Raw genomic sequence first — 18824 nt, 5'->3', positions numbered from 1 at the left:
AAATTCCAGCAGTCACAGGTGAACCAAAATACCTTAGGACACCTGGGAATATTGGGGAATCTTTTAATGAAGCAGAAAAGCAAATTCAATGTGAGTCATCAGATGCCCTGTATAACTCCTGAGGATTGTTATAGGACATGTGCTCAATTGAGGACCCCACATTGCCAGGGGAGACTAGAGAGTGCCCTGCACAGCACTCAAAGGAGGGCAAAGAAAGTCATTTGGTCTCCTACAAAACTCTGTCCTGATGAGGGTCTTTCCTTCAGAAATAAACCCTGAGCCTTTTTTTCCCAGTGTCAGTCTTGTCCAGAACTGTTCCTCTGATCAAATTTGTTGGCTTATTCAGTACATTTTCTGCAGTGTTCATCAGAGATGAAGTTTGTCATGTAGGATTTGTCTGTAATAAAATAACTGTAGTGAAACCAAAATATGGGATTATACATACCCTCAGTCTTCTTTTAGGAATTTTTTTTAACAATAAAAAAACCTGTAAAAATACAAGCGATCAAGTGAAAAGTTAAATGTCCTCAATTATCCATGATTACATTTTATGGTTATACTTCCAGAGTGTAATGGTGGAAAGTACTTTCAAATAGATCTACATTTTAGTGCCCTACCTGAATGTAGAAATATTTCAATCAAATAGGATGTTTGCAAATCTTGAAAATGATGGAGAAAATTAAATAAATTATTATAAAGTTATTTTTAACTTTAATTTAAGCTTAATTTTACTAAGTTAATACAAGGAAGTACTGCTGACTCATATTCAATTTGAAGTCTACCAGGACCTCCAGGTTCTCTTCTGTAGAGCTGCTTTCTAACTGGGTGACCTCCTGCATGTATTGAGGCATGGAGGGGCTGTTCTCAGGTGCAAGACTGCTCTTGTTGAACAGCATGATGTTCCTGTCAGTCCATTTCTCCAGCCAGTCAAAGTTCTACTGGACAGCAGCACAACCCTCTGGTATATTATCCACTTCTTCCTATTTTGTCCTCTGTAGCTTGCTGAGGGTATGCTCTGCCCCAAAATCCAGGTGATTAATGAAGATGATGACCAGGGTAGGACCCAGGTTTGCTCTCTGGGATACATCACTAGCTACTTGCCTCCAGGTAGACTTTGTGCCACTAATCACAGCCCTATGAGTTTGACTGTTCAGCCAGTTTAAATCCACCTCACAGTTTGTTAAGGATCCTATTACTGAGAGAAGCCTTGGCCTGAACTAAGGTGCAAATGAGACCATATGCCAAAGTCAATGGTACGGATTTTATTTAACAACAAATGGGAGTGAAAGAGACAGGGGGAGAGAGAGTATGTGAGAAGAAAAATAGGGAGAGAGAGAACAGAAGACAATCACCATCCATGGATCCAGCAGTGTCCTTTTGGTCCTTCTTTACCCAGGGGATCTTGGTGGTTGGAGCTCTGAGGTAATTCAAAAGATTTCGGTATTTATACATTTTTGTAAGCAAAGGAATTAATGGTCATTGGCTACCAAGTTCCCTTATTCTATTGGTTAAATTATTCCCTCACTTCTAATGCTAATCAGTCCCACGCTCATTAATCCTCTGGGTTGTGAATTGGTGGCTGCATCTCTGCCTGCCAGAATTACCTTTTACTGACCTGACATCAGCACTATTGGTGAGTTGGCTTTCCTTGTGGCCCAGAAATTCAGCCATTATCACTTATACATTTTTCTTCTCCAGCTTTGTTTTCCTCCCCTAGGCCTGAGATAACACTCAGACAATAGTACCACCTTTATTTTGTCTCAAATATTCCTCATGGTGTCTTAATTCACAGTCCAAGTTTCAGGTATCCATATTTGGGGGAGGGGGCCTCTGGTGGTTGCAGTTGTCCCATAACCTGCTGATCAGGATCTTTACTTGACCAGTGATAAACATGAGCAGCAGCTTCTTCACACACTTTGCCATGGTGAGAATTTTTGTTTGGATTACCCAGAATGTGCTAGCTAGACCTTGCAGGCTTGGAGTTAGGCATCCTGTCACTCCATTCTATCCTTATCACATGGCAAAGTCTTTCTGTGGTAACTGTGTTTGAGACAGAAAACTGTGATCTTTAAGTCCTTATACTATTACTACCTGTCTTAGAACTTTCTGCCAAATGAAAGGCATCTCTAAGGATAGCTTGGTGTCTTCTTCCAGATCCAGAGCAATCCAAAGTATCCTCCTTTACAGCCTCTGCCTGGGTATGGGGCTCGACACCAGCAGATGCTCTTGATGTCTGTCTTACCTTTCTTTTCTGTTAATCTGTGACCTGGAATTATCCAGAGAAGAGAGCACATCTCATAGCTATAATGTCATGATTGCAAAGAACAAAAGATGCTGAAAACACATCCACAAAAGCAACACTACACACCATGAAGACAGTTACCTGTCATATGATAACTACAAGAGCTAATCTTACTCACAGACTTTCATGTTATCAACAATAATTTTCTCTAAAAATGACAGAATGCACCTAAACTCTGGTCCCTCCTTCTTTTCCATCTCAGTATCACTAATTGAGCTGCTGCTGACGTGATAAAAACATAAGGCATGTATGTAGAATACTGGAAAAAGCTCAACTTGGATCTGAGTTTCTGCAGGCAGCACAAGTCATGAAAGACTCTGTTGTGCTTCACAGCAGCTGCTCCCCAACCAGCTATTGTCTGGGAGGTCTTTTTAGAGAATTGTCTTATGAGACAAGCAAGATGACCGAATCTTTGGCAGGTAGGGGAGCTACAAACATACCCACTGCTGGACAAAAATACCTCACATATTCTGAGTAGGCATGAAGTTCTTTTGCCTTAAAAGTGAAACCTAAGTCTCCTGGATTTCTGCTGTCTTCAACAGCTTAAAGGTCTTGACTAACAGCACCAGTACTGAGAATTCTTCATTATCAGAACGTGTTAAGATCCAGACCATGCCACAAGATGATGACAAAAGCTGCCTGGAAAGTACTGAAACAAATAAAAGGCAGCTAATATAAAAAGAGTTAATCCCAGTAGCAAAAAATTCAGCCAACGTTTCCTGCAGCCCAAGTGGAAGCAAACGAGATATCAAAGAAGACAATGAATGAAAAGAAAGTAATTACACCAAGTAGAATCTAGTGAAATGACTGCAAAAATTTAAAAACAACTCAAATTTTATTGTAAACATTTTAATACTATGGTAGTTAAGAAATACAAGCTTGCTGATCAGGATCAATTTAACCAGAAAATAGCCTACAAAGGACTTGCTCTTGCTCCAAGAGATAGTAACAGCATTTACAGCAGACTTCAAGGAAAACCAAATTTGAGCCTCTGAATTGTTACTGCATTTTTACAAAAGTACATATCTCAAAAAACCCCAGCATATGACAAAAAAATGTGCATCTCCACTCTACAGCTTTTTAGGTGTTTTGCTATGGAGTATCTCTCAGAGTTGGAGTAGTCTTCATTATGTACATTTTTAATAATTTAAAAATAATCTTCCTCTGGAATTAATAACAATCCATATACAGTAAAACAATATTGCTCAAGAAACAGTTTAGGCCTTGAAGAAAGGTAGAATTAAACAATTAGAAATGTCCTGCAGAATTGTGAGACCTACTAACTTTTAGGAAAATGTAGCTACTCTCAGTCATCAATTCTTGTCGAAAATTTTCAAAAGAGGCCAATATTAGATTGCAGTTTTACTCTTCTTTGTGGCCCTTCTTCAAATAAAACCATGGTAACATGCTATTAAAAATGATGTAACTTTTTCTTATATAACTAGCTAGCTTCTATATTAATTGCGTCTGAATATATTTTTGAGTATTTACTGAAGGATATTGCTTTATCAGATATCCTCATTAAAAATGTAAATAACATTATTACTAGAATTTTAGACTATGTCACTAATTTTTCATGACTTTTTTTATTTTAGGTTTTTTGAGATCAAAAGGAAGAAGCAATTTTGTCTTAAGATGTGAGTTGGTGCCTCCCTTTTCTGACATATGAGCAGTAATTTCATAAACTTAGAGAGGCAAACAAAAATTGTAGTTAGAATGCCAATCCTGCCATATATGAGAGAACTGTTTAAAGTTACGGATAATATTTTAGCATACACACCCACACATCTGCATGTAGCCAAACAGGAGCCTATGACTTACACCCCCTAGCTTTTAAAACACTTCAATCAAATATTTTATTACAGCCTTAAAGCTTTTAAAACATTATGCTTAATGCCACTAATAATAGAGCTGGTCCCTTTTAGGCAGAGACAAAGTAAGTAAGAAGATTATTATCATTTCACAAATGCATTTTTGTCAAAACCACGATTATGTGGTGATGGTGAATTTCAGTTCTTACACCTCTTTAAATTTGTATATATAAAAAAATTGCAAAGATTAATTAGTCTAATCAATATAGTTGTACTTGTAATTTTTAATTCTACTCATATGTTCTTGAAAAGATTTTCTTACGCAGCCTGTATGAAAACTTAATATTAGTAGTTGATTTACTGCTGGTTTTCAGATTAGGTGAAAGTTTATGGTCCTGATCCCGCCTGTAAGACACTGACCATGCTGGAGCTGCTCCAGTAAGGGAATATAAGCTCATGCTTAATAAAACTCTGATTTCATTCCATCACATTTGGCAGATGGTACCTTCCACAACACATTTCTCCTTGTTCTCTGCTAGAACAGGGGAGTACACCACCTACTGAAAAACCACAGGTCTCCCACACAAATTCTGAAACTAGAGGGACAATATACCTACACTCACATGCTTTTCTAGATGAAAGTACAGTGTATGGTGAAGAGTCATGTCACTAGAAATACAAACTTCCTTGTACCTTCCTGAAAAGTAAAGCCCTAAACTACCTTGTACCATTCTTCAGCACCTGATTCTCACATTTGTTTCTAGTATCTTTTACTATAATTTAATAGATGCTCTTTCACTTTAAAATATTGTGTAAAGCAGCAAGTCTGGAATGATTGTTTCGGTATCTCATCAATCTATATATAGAATAACTATAAAGTGCTTTAGAACCATTTCACAAGAAAGGTGCAAATAAATACTGTGCCCTCTTATGTACTCTCCCATGAGACATAAAGTCCTGGAGAGCCCACATTTTAAAGTATCAATTATTACAGCAACTTAATAATGATAGTGATTTCTTACCGGAGAATGCTGCCATCTCCAGTATTTATTTGGGTCAGTGTCTCACAGCATCATAACTGGCAGGCCTGCTGCTTGCCCTCCATCAGCTGCCTTGCTGGCTCCAAACACACTCATCTGAATGGGTAAAAAAGCTACAGTGCAACACTGGGAATCTGCACAAAAATGGTCCTCTTATTGCGCAGAACCGGTGGTTGTTAGTTGATTCCTTTTGATTGCTATTTGCTGAAAAGATGAACTGGCAGCACACTGCAGTATAATTTTTCTTTTTGGTTAATAGGCTCAAAATATCCACAGTGGAATGCTGACAGGTCTATCAGTTGTCAAAATTTTCCAGGATTTGGATCATGCCACTGAAATAACTCTGATAAATGTCTATGTAATGCATGGTACAGCACTGCTGCTGCTCCCAAAGGGTCTGAGTAAAAGTAGGAAGCATCTTTACTGCTTTTATGTATGAGGAATTGAAGCACCAATGAGTGAGCAAAGTGTGTCAACACAGAGTCAAACCCCTAAATCACTCTGTAGTTGACATTCTTTTGTAGTACACAGACCTCCCCTAAAAACTGGGAGTACATCTACAGAACAATAATTTTATAAATGAGGGATAAATTCTTTTCCCATCAAAATCTCCCAAAAGCAAAACTCCCACTGAATGAAGTATGATGTGGATTTCACATTACATTTGTAACCAAACTCAAGTACTTTCTCACATATAGCAGAAGTATCAAACAGCTTCACAGTATGCTTGATGCAGTCTATTCCAATTCTGAATGATAAAAATGCATTATCAAACATCTTACCTTTTTCAACATTCATCTATTCACAATTTTTTGGTTCACATGACTGTCACGTTCCTTAACTGTTATTTCTACAGCCTAAAGAGGGAAAAAGAAATAACAAAGGAAACAGAAAACAATAAATCCTATTATCCAGTTGACTGAATAAATGTAGATGACGACCATGTCCATATCAAACCGCCATCCACGGCTATCATCCTCGAAGTCCATATAGTCCATCCTGTGAGCAGCATGGGGGAAATGCCTCCTTGTTACAGGATTTGAGCGCCTCCGAAAACCTGCTGTAAAACAGACTAGGAGATAAAAATCTTTTTAAAAGAAACCAGATTGACTAGCAAAAAAAAAATGTTAACACTCTTTCCTCCAGTTATCAAAAAGACAAATAGAAACAGGAAATCTCACACCGCAATGCTATTTCATCACTTAGTCTGACAACAAGCTATATGTGGAATTGATTTTGTAACATTTAAAGAGTAACACTGTGTTCCTTATAAAGTAACTCTGCGTTCCATGACCAGATAATAATACGTTTGTTTGTTTGGATTTGGAATTCTCTACCATAATAAAGTAATGTTATCTGCTTATGTTTTCCAGATCTATGAACACCTTGCTTTTGGTACCTTTTTTCACTGAGTTTGACTCAGTGATCTAGAAGTGAAAGGCTCCATATACCGTAATTAATCTCTTCAGTATTTAGTTAGGCTGGGTTCCTCAGGTCTACTCATCTGAATTCTTCAGTAATCAAAACATATCCAGATTTGTACATACATAGTTGAACAGGTGAATCATATTTGAATTCCTATTTCTAGAATCTGAGATACTTTTTCAAAACTGTCTTCTAAATAAGTTGTGCTTGCTTTAATATGGTGTTCATTTTCTTTAATATCAGGCATACCAGGTTAAAATAAAAATTTTAAGTCACTGCTTATATGTTGATAAAACCTTAAAAATACGTAGGCCAATGCAAACAAGACAAGTGGAAGTAAAAACTCTGTGACTCCAAGATGGCCTGAGTGTGGGGTCCTGCCAAAAGGTCTGTCTTCTTCATTGTTTCCCAGACTTCTCCATGTTCCAAGAGAGGTAGTGTAGAAGGATAGCTCTTCCCTGTGTCAAGATGTGAGGTCAGAGAAGAGACTGTGTAGCTGTGTCAGACAGTAGGTTGTGGCGTTAAAAAGAGCCTGGGAGCTGTGGTGGAAAGGCAGAAAATTTATTCCATTCTGATAAAGGACAGTTGTACTCTGGATTTTTACTCTGTTTTCACATAATGAGTGATTTTTATGATGTGTTCTGTATGCTTTAATAAATTCTGACAAGAAAAATACCTTCAGATGTTTGTATGTCCAGCTAGAGTGGAAACAAACAATGTTTCTTAGCCATCTGCAGATACAAGCTGAGAACTGTGGAGTTCCTAAAAATCTAAACAGCAACATGGAGTAGCGGTTTGAATTATGAAACAGAAGATCTGAGGGAGCATCAAATGCCTTCTAATGTATTTTCTACATAACAAAAAAAATCCTATCATACACGATTTCAGTCCCCAAATAATGCAGTCTCCAAACAATTTGTGCACGAGCACGTATTTGTGAAAAAAAAATGCATTTTATTTAACTTCCTTGCACATGCCTGTGTTGCTATGTGCCAAACAAGATCTTCTACTCAAATCACATGAATATGCATGCTCAGTGCCAGAAGAGTCTGGCAGACTGTTAGTGGGAACCTGTTACTAGATAACAAAAACAATGTTGTGTGCAAATCACACTTTCATATGCACCAAAGAGTGCAAACCAAAAATGATTTTCACTACAGCATCAGTAGACACATCTGTTACACTCTGCAACCTTCTGTTGAAGTACTAGCAAAACACAAAACAAAACTACAATAAAATTAAAATACTCTCCCAATTTTATAAATTGACCTACTTTTTTAAAACTTGAAAATAGAAGGCATCAAATAGAAAATTTTACTCTAAAACTACTCCCAAATGAATAATGTGAGCAAGCTACAATAGCCATTTACATTATAAGTGCTCATGTAAAATTAAATTACGTATGAACAAGTGTTCTGAGATTACCAGACATACCAAAGTACATAATTTTGGGACAGTCTCTTCTTTCTGCAGTAGATAAAATAGAGTTATTGAAAGACTGTGAGAAAAAATGTAAGTACAGACTCAGACCTTCCCATATGTGCCCTTGCAGCACCTGTCAGCTAAGTGCGCCAGATCTTTGGAAGCTGTTTTCAGAACAATGTGTTAAAACAGCATTACATGTGTCTCTGCATGCTTTTGAACCAGATCTCACTTTTGAAGTTAATAAATTGTTTCCATTTCAGGTAAAACTAGAAATAGAAGATGAGCTCTTAGAGCTCAAAAATTTTCCAGTAATAAGCTTCAACCACTAATGGGCATTTAGCCCTTGAGACTGCAAGTTGCCTCACATGCAAATGTGGACATCTGACCTCACAGCATCAATTTTTGTGCTTTATTATGGCTGATATAATTGCTAATGCAAGAATGCTTGTAAGAGGCAGTGAATAATCTTTTGTAAAACATCTTTATGCTATTCATAATTTTACGGACCTCCTGTATCTGTGTTCTCTAATATGCTTTCCAAATGAAATTACTTTTGAGTTTCCTTTGTATGGAAAAAGATTGTATATTTCAGACTATCCTTTCCACATTATGCTTCACCCTGCTTTATCTTTCTCTGAGATGATGTAATCTAAAATTACATCCAAAATTTGAGTTGTGGGATCACTACAAATCTACACAATGACATAATATTTTCCATTTTGTTATGATTTTAATCATTCCTGCTTACCTTTTTACTGTAGCTGTGCATTAAATTTTTCAGAAAATTAATCCCAGTATTATCCAAATATCTTTTTTTAAAAGGCCAATAGCTAATTTACAGCACATCACAGTGAATATTATGCATTATGGAGATGCATAATACCTCTGTGGCCACCTGTTCCAGCACCTGACTGTGTTCATAGTGAAAGTGTTTCGCTTACTTGCAGTCTGAACTTTTCACATCATTTAATGTTCATCCTCTTGCCATGCATCACTGTGAACAGCTGGTCTGTCCTCTTGGTGGTCTCCTTATGGATATGATAAGACTGACTGGAGATCCTCCCCAAAGGTTACCCTTCCCCAGACTGAAGAAGCCAGTTCCTGCAGCCTCCCCTTCCAGGTCAGGTTCTCCCATTCTCTGAGCATCCCACCTAAACCAGGTCACTCTGCTAAACCTGCTCTAGTCTACTGCCATCTTCCCTGTACAGGAGAGGAAGGCAAAACTGCAGGATTTTAGATGTGGTGTGTTGAGCAGTAGGGGATAAAAGCTTCATCTACACGTTTTCATACATCATATCCCTGTTCACAAAGCCCAGGATGCTGCTGGCCCTCTCCACTGCCAGGGCACACTTCAGCTCATGTACAGCTTGCTCTCCATCAGGATGCCCAGGCTCTTTACACAGATCTGTCCCCAGGCTTTCATTGCCCAACCTGTCTCATTGCCAGGGGCTCTTCCTTCCCAGGTGCACATCTCAGCATTTGTCCTTGTTAAACTTCAGAATCCTTCCAGAACATTTCTACAGCTTGTCTAGGTATCTCTGAATGGTAGCCTTGTGCTGAGTCTATCAATCTGTTCTCTGCAGGCCTGATGAAAACGTATTCTGTTGCCTCCTCTAGGTCACTGATCAAAAGAACTGTTAGTTAAGTTCATATTTACTATTATCGGTGAAGTGAATAATTTAATATCACTATAAATTTTACCAGCTGTATATGTATCACTTTCCCAAATCACATATGAATGTTCTGAACTACACAGACCACTGTGACATTCTGACAAGGTCTCAATTTGGCTTGCTACATGCTCTTTTACACTGCATTTTCCATCTCCTACTTGGGTCTGTTTTAATTTTTAGGTGCCTGGCAAAAGGGTCTTTGTCTGATGAAGTACCTGCATTTCTCCAACTTCCTGTTCTTTCTGAATAACAGCCCCACCACTGAGTCTACCAATTTGTTGTCACCTGCAGACTTGATGACAGCATGGAAGAAAAAATAAAATTTCCAAGTATTCTATAATTTTTCAAGTATACGGGTTGCTTTCACGCTTTCACAAATGCAGTATCATCCCAAACTTCTTGCACAAATGCCAGCTTTCTCCCATATGCACATCAAGAGGTTTTATATTCTGGTTATGCTAACGTAATAGCTAAATTGCAAAATTTGCTAGTTGAGCTGTGAGATTTGTATTTCCAAGAAAGAAAAATCATATATTGCCAGAGAGGTTTATGAGAGAATAGCACCTGTCCTTGTGACTGACTGCAGGCATATCCATTGACTTCTCGTCTCATGCCCCAAGCTCTAACTCAGTCTCAAGCACTCCACTGAAACTCAGGTTCCCAAAGTATTCAATCCTTCCCCAAACCAAGGTCATTCAATGCAACCACCATTTTTCTCAGATCCAGAGATCCATTTCTTTTGTATGAAAAGTTTGAACCTCACCACCCTCTTACCTCAGTATTTCAGTTCCACATGCTTGTTGTCTCAGAAGATGTTTTTTTTCTCGAGAAAGATACACCAAATTCTTCTTTCTCCAGGATGCACACCAGAACCTTTGGCTTTCCTGTGTTAAAACTTCTACTGCCACTTTCAAAGGCCTTTTCCACAGAAAAATCATCTTTCCAAACTTCCCTCACTATCCTGCTCTTGCCTTCCTCTCTCTTTCTCTCTGCACTCTTTTCATATTTCTCTGCTCTTGCCTTCTGATTTCACCTGTGGGTTCTCACTGGCTGCCAGCATCTTATATTCATGACTAAACTTACACGATAGCTGAAACATCTCTCCTTTTCCATCCCCAAAATCCAAGTCCTACTTTCTGATAGCTGTTAGACTTTAGAAAACCTGGATGTAAAATGTACTTAAGGTGTAAAAATGTACTTTCCTTTCCTGAAATAATTTTCACATTCACTATGTTGTCTTCTTACCAGTTATAGACTTTTGCTGGGCTTTCGGTTTAAGTGTTGAATTCTATCACAGTCTCAGAGAGGTAAATCATGCTTAAGCAGTAATTTGTGCTGCTTAAAATATGATTTATTGAACTCACTCTGCATATGATACAGATGCCCTCTGCACATGAACAAATCGGTTGCACACAGTCAATTTAGGGAGGAACATTCAGTAACTGCTTTTGAAAGGTGTCAAAGAATCCTGTCTAAAAAACTCTAGATAAGTCTAAGACCAGTTACTGCGAAAATTTGAAAAAGCCCTGTCCTGAATCCTTTAATACGGGACACATGACTTTATTCCACAAACGACATTCCTTTCCATAAGGCAGGGTTGGGAATCACTGTTACAGCTAGATGTCTATTTTGTGACTTTCATAAGGCATTTAACATGAAAAGAAGAACAACATGCTACAGACAAAACTAAGCAGAAATCCTAGAATCTGGAAGTGTCACTGATACACATTTCATTTGTCTAAACAAAAAGCTTGTAAAAACTTCAGTCCTACATAATGAAACACAAGGCAAACAATGCTTCTTGCTGTCTGCTATAGGCAAAACGATTGGCATTTATATCTAAGAATAGTATCCCCTCTCTTCAAACTTTATAAATCCTATGGATCTGGGAAGAGAATATACCAAAATGAACCAGACATATATCAAATGGAAAGGATAAAAAACCCAACCAAAACAATTAACAGAAGTTCCTGTAATAATTACAGTTATTAAAAAGATTTATTTCATATTGCTCTAACTTCCCATATTATTTTCAAAATTTTAAGTACAATATTTTTTTGGTAGCTAATCTGAGAATTTTTCTACAGAGATGTGTAAACAAAAATAAACCCAGAATTTAAGATCATTAACTACAAATCAATACATAAAAACTATACTTGAATTTAGCATTTCTTTGGATTATTTATGGTCAATTCCTTAAATTAACATCTCTCACGGCCTTAGGACAGAGTGGAGGCAGCTTGCTATTCGAAGTTTTTCCTCTGTGAAATACTGGAATTGCATTCCATCACAATTACAATTATTTTCACTCGACAAAGAGATTTGACAGTTTTACTCTGGATTGGAAATAAACAAAAGATCTTTTTCAATTCAGATACAGCTTGTCAGATTTCAGTGAGAAATATTTATAAGTGAATTTTTTGCACATTCCTACTTTTGAATTCTAAGATAAAGTATCTTTTTACCAGTTAACAATGATCAGAATACTAAGCAAATAAAGAAATAAAAAGTCTGAAGACAGTTACCTTTTATTATTTTATAGCTAAATAATTCAGCTTTTACCAATTAAAATCTGAACCCATGAAGTTATCTTGTGTACCGTGACAAATAAGCAGATTGTTGGAAAAGAAAATGAGGAAGTTTAAAAATTAATGCCAAAATTCATAAAGCCACATTAAATGCATGCATAAACATTTTACATTGGCTATTCTGCATAACTAAAAATCCTACTCATTTATTAAATCAGAAATATATTTACCGAATTTTTACGAATTATTCTATAACAACCACGTCTGGTCCCTCTCATAAATTCAAAGTAAAAAGTAGAAAAACACATAATTTTTATCTTGGGCTGCTTATTTTCCTGAAAATAAAGGAATCAAGAAATGAGAGGACTATGGGAGGGCATAATGACCTTAGAAAACAAACTCAGCGTATGATTTATATCACAGAAAACATAATCATCGGTGATTATTCTACAATTATCAATACTCACAAATAGAAGCCACTTGGCTAGCTTAACTGCTAGGAGACATACTAAAATGGGAGTAATTAATCCACATGTCACAGTGTAAAAGTCACTTGACTTTGGAAGACTTGAAGAAATTTTGGAAGATACTCAGCTAGCAGATTTTTTTTTTAAAGTAACTAAGTCAATTACCTGTTTCCATTTTTTTTCCCCCCCTAAACCACAACACACAAAGTACCAAACAGTCAGAATATTACATAACAGTTGAGGACTGATATCAAGGAATCAAGCTGCATGGTCTTATGCATGTCATAGAGATCTAAACGCATAGACTGCATACATTCTAGACCAAAAAATGTCTTCCTTTGATTTTATAGGTAAGACTTGTACATGTGTATTGATGACATATGAATTACAGTTGTGGTAATTTTCATACAATTGCTTTTAAGATAGAAAGTTGAAATCACTTTTGTCCACATTTCCTTAACGGTATCTTAATTGCAAATTTAACTTGTGGACAACTTCTCTCTTTGCCATGACAATGCAGACAGTGCAAACCAGGGAATTTCAAGAGCAGCTTGAGGTATTTAATTTTCTGTGTATGAGCATCAATAATCTATATTAAAAATAATTTTTAAAACTTCAGAATGTTCTAAATCAATGAGTTTTTGTCTTATTTTTAATTTACTTTCTGTTTCTCTTCCACTCTCTCTTCATTTAATTGCTTACTCATCATCAACATCATTCGTCTCTCTCCTACTGTTCCTACATTTTACCACTGAACATTTCTGGACATCATATTGTATTTGTCATTTTCCCAGAAGACCAAATACTGTATTTCAGCTGCCAGCAACTCTTGCTAAGTTATCATCACAAAAGCCTTCACCTGTTTTGTGTCACCTTGCTGTAATGGCATCGGCTCCCTCTAGTTTCATTCTCCCCTCCCTAAGTTCTTATATCCCTTTAGGCTCCATTTTTATATACTGCTACCTCACAATATACACAGAGGCAAACAATATTGATATTTATAATAAGACATGACTGAAAAAGTATAGAATAGCATTAAAAAAATATGTCATATTGTTTCTTGTCTTTATTGTGAATGCTACTTGGCATGCTGATTAATTCTCTCTAGATTCTTATTTTGTGACCTGCACAATAGCTGCATTTTGTCAAAACATAGTATTTAATACTAATGATGATTTAACAAAAACTTTGAAGAGTTTTGTAACTACTGTTACAACCCTTTCAGTGCTTCAGGCTTTAATGTTTCAAGTCCATTTTAGTGATAACAGTAGATAATAGTAATGCAAATACTTCCTTAAAAATAAATTAATGAACTTGCCCTACTTCTCTTAAGAAAGGGACAGTGTGACAGCAGAGATCAGAGGGAATACATATAATAGGCATGCTTCACCATACCCCTCTGTAAGAAGGTTCCGTGCATTTACATTACTAAATAAACATTTCGTTTATTTGCAAATCTGGCAAAATGACTCCCTTAATTTTTCTGGAGAAACTGGTGAATGACCTATCTTGGAACCATGCCACTGTCTTTAACAAAAGGCATGTTCAGCTTTAGCTAATGCCAATGCCCAAATTTCCTATCTCCCATCTGAGCAAACAAAAGAAACATTCCTCCAGATAATGAAAAATCCAAAGTACAAGATTATATCTTTAGAAAGCTGGCACAGTTTTTCTGAACTGAAAGTTTTCTGATGCTGGCAGTACTTATCCAGCTCTCAGGAAGTTAGCCAAGATTTCTGTCTAAAAAGCCTTCATAGATATTCAACAGAAAATTAAAATAAATTTTCATAGAGCAGGGTTATTAAAAAGTTAACAAGAAAGAAGCTATTTGAAATAAAAATAAAATTATTATGAACTGTTAAAAATTCCTTCCTTTAATCCTTGATTAGATGTGCAATGGTTTTAATCTCTGATTTTTTCTGATGCCATTTCAAACATTGAATTTTATCTACTTAGTGAGTATATTCACGAAAGCTCCTGAATTTACTGTGCTGTTTGCACATCTCTGGCTTCTTTGAGATTGTATGCCTAATTAAAATATGATTACCTTTTCTTGCTTATTATTCTCATACATCTCCTTGAGTGCTTTCATGGTTCCTCTTTCGTCCTTCATCAAATTAAAATGTTATCTTTTGCTTTCAGTTTAAAGGGTCTCCACAACTCTGTATCACCTAAAAATGTTGCCTAACTTTTCACAACTATGCCGTGCAAGCACCTTATTCTTCCAAAAGTCTTGTCAGCTTTCTGTGCAATAAATGCTTGAGGATCAAAGTGAACTTGTGTTTATGTTCAAATTTAGAATGGGCACAGAGCTATCTGTCACTGGTGCAGGTGTATGAAGAGCAATCACAGGCATGTTAGGCAGGAAAAACACTGTATATGGTTGTTCTGCTTTCTTCCTTATCAACTCATTGACAGTGATGAAGCCAACTGATATTTCTACCATCTATAATCAACCAAAAATTATTATTTTTATAGCAAACTGAGTTTTTGTGAGGTATCAAATCAACAAACTGAACAACTGGCAAACTTCTGAGTTAAGATGTATTTACACCAGCAGAGTTGAAACTCTTTAGTGGCTGCATGAGCACAAACTGCTCTCCTAGGCAGTGCATTTCAGTGCTGCAGAAGAATGCACAACATAAAATTTACTAAACATAATAGTTAACTGCTATAGCTATCAATTGATTAAGAATATAATATAACCATTGCCCCCGATTCTCTATTATTCTTGGCATAGTTGGCTAGGATTATTCCCCACTTCCACTAAAACACATGAAAAACACTTGCTAATTCCAGTCATTGGTAAAAAAAAAAAAGACATATTTGTTCACAGAGACCAATCCAAACCTGAACTAATCACAGCAAAATTTTACATAAAACATAAATATTAAAAGCAAGAGATATTTTATGCTCTGAACAAATTCTAGAATGAGAGACTACCACTTCAAAACACTAGTAATTCAAAGTTCACCTAATGTGGTTATACATTATGTATTATGTATTGTTTTCAATTGTTTCTGGAGAGTAATCTTATTTAATAAATAAATTCAATAAAACCCTTTTATGATGGCTTAAATAAAATTGTAATGGAAGATACTATTTTATCAAAGTCTAGAACAGTGTCTTATAATACAGGCATACTGAGTAGTCTAAAGGCCTTCCTACCCTATCATTCTTTCTCTGACAAGTCAAACTATGAGGAATTGGCTGGGATTGAAAAAAAATAACAAGGAAAGCATATTGCAATACTTTTCCCTCTCAGACCTAGGGACTTGCATTTCCAGGAACTCTGCAGACAAATGTGGTATCTTCGAGTTTAACAGGAACAAGAAACAGTCATTATTTGAACCCATGCTCTAGGGTAATGATAATTTTATTTAATGTCTTTTAGTTCTTTTGCACAGCCCTAGTTCTTTTATTACGAGACAGCGAATAACAGCAGCATATACAGCTTTTCACAATCTTAATTACCACAATTATCCCCCCTCTTTTAGTAATCTCTTTCTTTGTGTGAAGCATTCTAGTCTATTTACATATTCCTCATCAGGAAACAATTTAAAACTGACTTTCTCTTTTCTCTTGTCTGTACCCTTCCCTCTAACTACCTTGTTTCGTGATGAAAGGAACACAGCGTAAACACTGCTGAAGAACATTAGGTACCATGACAGTCTCCTGCCACTGCTTATACTTGGTTTTAATTTTTATTATCCAAAAATATTTCAGTACTTTAAGCAAATGTTACATCTTCATATCTCATCAAAAATACACTGGATAATACAAACTGTAATATAGACCCATATAGAAACCATATGATATTCTCTTCAGTGAGAAAAATTTATCTCATATTTCTATTCTTTATTTGATATCTTTTAACTGGCTATTAATTCTTCAAAGGACTTTCCCTCTTATCCTGAACATAGCTATATTTTATCAAGCATCTTTAGAAAACGACCTTCTTAAAAGCTTTTAGGAAGCTGCAGTCAAAACTATGACACCTCTCAGTTCCCTACAAGTTCATTTGGGTATCTCTGGTACAGCTGTGGTTCCATGGCTTCATGAGAGGTCCAAGATGTTCTCAGTTTGTTTCACTAACCAGTATGAACACTTGGTTGCCTAGGCAGAACGGAAGATGCCAATCTAATATCCATTCAGGGACATGTCAAATAGGGAAAGGCTACAATATTCTTTTTTGCCATGGCCATGCTATCACAATCCTTGGTGTTGCGTAATTACAGCTATCAATATTCCTGGTACACCAGTCTTACAATATCATGGTTAAATGGAAACAAGAAATCCTGACATACAAATTAGACAGAATGTCATTCCCTTCAGTGCACTGATGAACCAACAGAGACAAATCAGTAACCATAATTTCTGAGCAGTAAATTACTCTCCTACACAGGCCAGTGCTGGAGGCAGTCTTCAGGACTAGAAAAAGGTTACAGAACATCCTTTTCAAGGAGAATGTGTCTCTGGAGGAGTCCCTAAAGAACAGTTTCTGCAAAACAGCTTAAAAGATAAACAAGGCTATTGATACACAATGTTTTGTATTAACACTGTTGGCAAAGTAACGGGAGGAAGCGGCAGCTCTGAAGCTGAAGCTTAAAACATCTCTGTGGCAATGACTTTTTAATTTCAAACTTCCTCTTCCATTTTCTTTTCCGTTCAGATTGACTTCTACTTGGTGAGGTGCAGAAGGAGAGGCATAAAGGCAAGTTATGCTGTTCCATGGGACCCAAGGGTGACTCTGCAATCAAGAAATCAGTCTTGCATTTTTTACCAACAGGAGCTGAAAGAACTTGTGCGCAAGGAAAATGGGTGCAAGAGTTAGGGTCCAAGTGCTGACAAAAAAATTACAAAGTTGCCATCAGTGGAGGTGACCTAAGACACCCAGCCAGCCAGGCTTGGATTCTGTCTTTTCTGTATTAGTGTACTATAAGCCTAATAGATACTCTGATACAACACTTTCCACACTGTCTTTTTTTAGGCAGAAAATACACTTTCTGTGAAGACTGAGAAATATAATGTGCATAAATTAACTTTTTGTGATTTCACAAGCTCTACTGAAGGATCTTATGAGGAGAGGCTGAGGGAGCTGGGGCTGTTTAGTCAGGAGGATTCAGAGGGGATCTCATCAATGCATATAAATATCTCAAAGCTGGGTGCCAAGAGGATGATGCCAGACAGTTCAGTGGTGTCCAGAGCCTGGGAAAGGGGCAATGGCCATAAAATAAAACACAGGAAGTTCCACCTCAACATGAGGAAGAACTTTATGTTGAGGGTGGCAGAGCACTGGAGCAGGCTGCCCGGAGAGGCTGTAAAGTCTCTCTCTCCAGAGACATTCAAAACCCACCTGGATGAGTTCCTATGTCATCTGCTCTGGGTGACCCTGATGGGACGGAATAGTAGAGCTTGAGAAAAATAGTCCAAAATAAGGATTATTCTGGGACCCTTCTGCCAGCATTAGTCTTTATAGCAAAAATTAAATGCTGCACCTTTGATTTTCAGTAACACTTGTCTTATTTTCTTCTCAGTAGATCACAGTACCTGAACTTGAAAAAGAGTATCAGGTTTTTTGGTTCATTTTAACAAGGAATTCTGAACTTAAAACCTGCACATTTTCTGTTTTTAGCATCTTGCCTTTGTTGCCTATTAAATTGAAACCATGAACAAGAATCTTGAATCAAGAAAGTAAATTTTAGTATTGCACCCCTATTTTAACGACAGAGATACAAAGAAATATACCAACAGCCTTCTGTAAAGGAAATTGTTCACCATTTTCTCTAGAGCATGATTACATAAAAGGACATGGCAGATGTGACCTACTGAGGTGGTGGTAATTTCCACGAGGGTTTACTAGGCTTGGAAAACACTCTATTGTGCAATCCTTGACTGATGCAAAAGTCAATCTTTTTATTAAGTACCTGAAGACATGAGATCAAGAAAGAATCTGCAGAGATTTCATAGTATGCAACACTGAGGGGATGTTTTCTAGATTAAACATTTGAAAATATATAAATAAATATTCTATTTTTAACCAGACTTTCAATTTAATTGCCATATTTTAAATAAAAACATCAGCAACAGTAAGAGTTGGAGGGGATTCCTATTTGCCTAGGAATAATTACAATTTCAATTACCAAGGGCTGC

The 18824-nt window shown here is 36.7% G+C and overlaps 1 protein-coding gene across 5 annotated transcripts in view; it reads right to left on the bottom strand.

Moving 5' to 3' along the window:
- Nucleotides 1-1247: 1247 nt before the first annotated feature.
- RNF180 (ring finger protein 180) overlaps nucleotides 1248-18824 on the bottom strand; it is a 73801-nt gene continuing 56224 nt past the window's right edge. For 3 of the 5 annotated variants that reach the window (XM_042780146.1, XM_042780147.1, XM_042780148.1), the window contains one exon: nucleotides 1248-6213. In XM_042780146.1, the coding sequence (XP_042636080.1) occupies nucleotides 6011-6213 (203 nt within the window). In that variant the 3' untranslated portion in view covers nucleotides 1248-6010. The remainder of the gene's footprint in view (nucleotides 6214-18824) is intronic. The other 2 variants (XR_006163154.1, XM_042780149.1) reach the window with 2 other exon arrangements.

The sequence above is a fragment of the Catharus ustulatus genome, chromosome Z (assembly GCF_009819885.2).
Source record: "Catharus ustulatus isolate bCatUst1 chromosome Z, bCatUst1.pri.v2, whole genome shotgun sequence".
Lineage (NCBI taxonomy): Eukaryota > Metazoa > Chordata > Aves > Passeriformes > Turdidae > Catharus > Catharus ustulatus.
The sequence above is the reverse complement of the archived record's forward strand: the minus strand, read 5'-3'. Positions and strand labels throughout refer to the sequence as shown.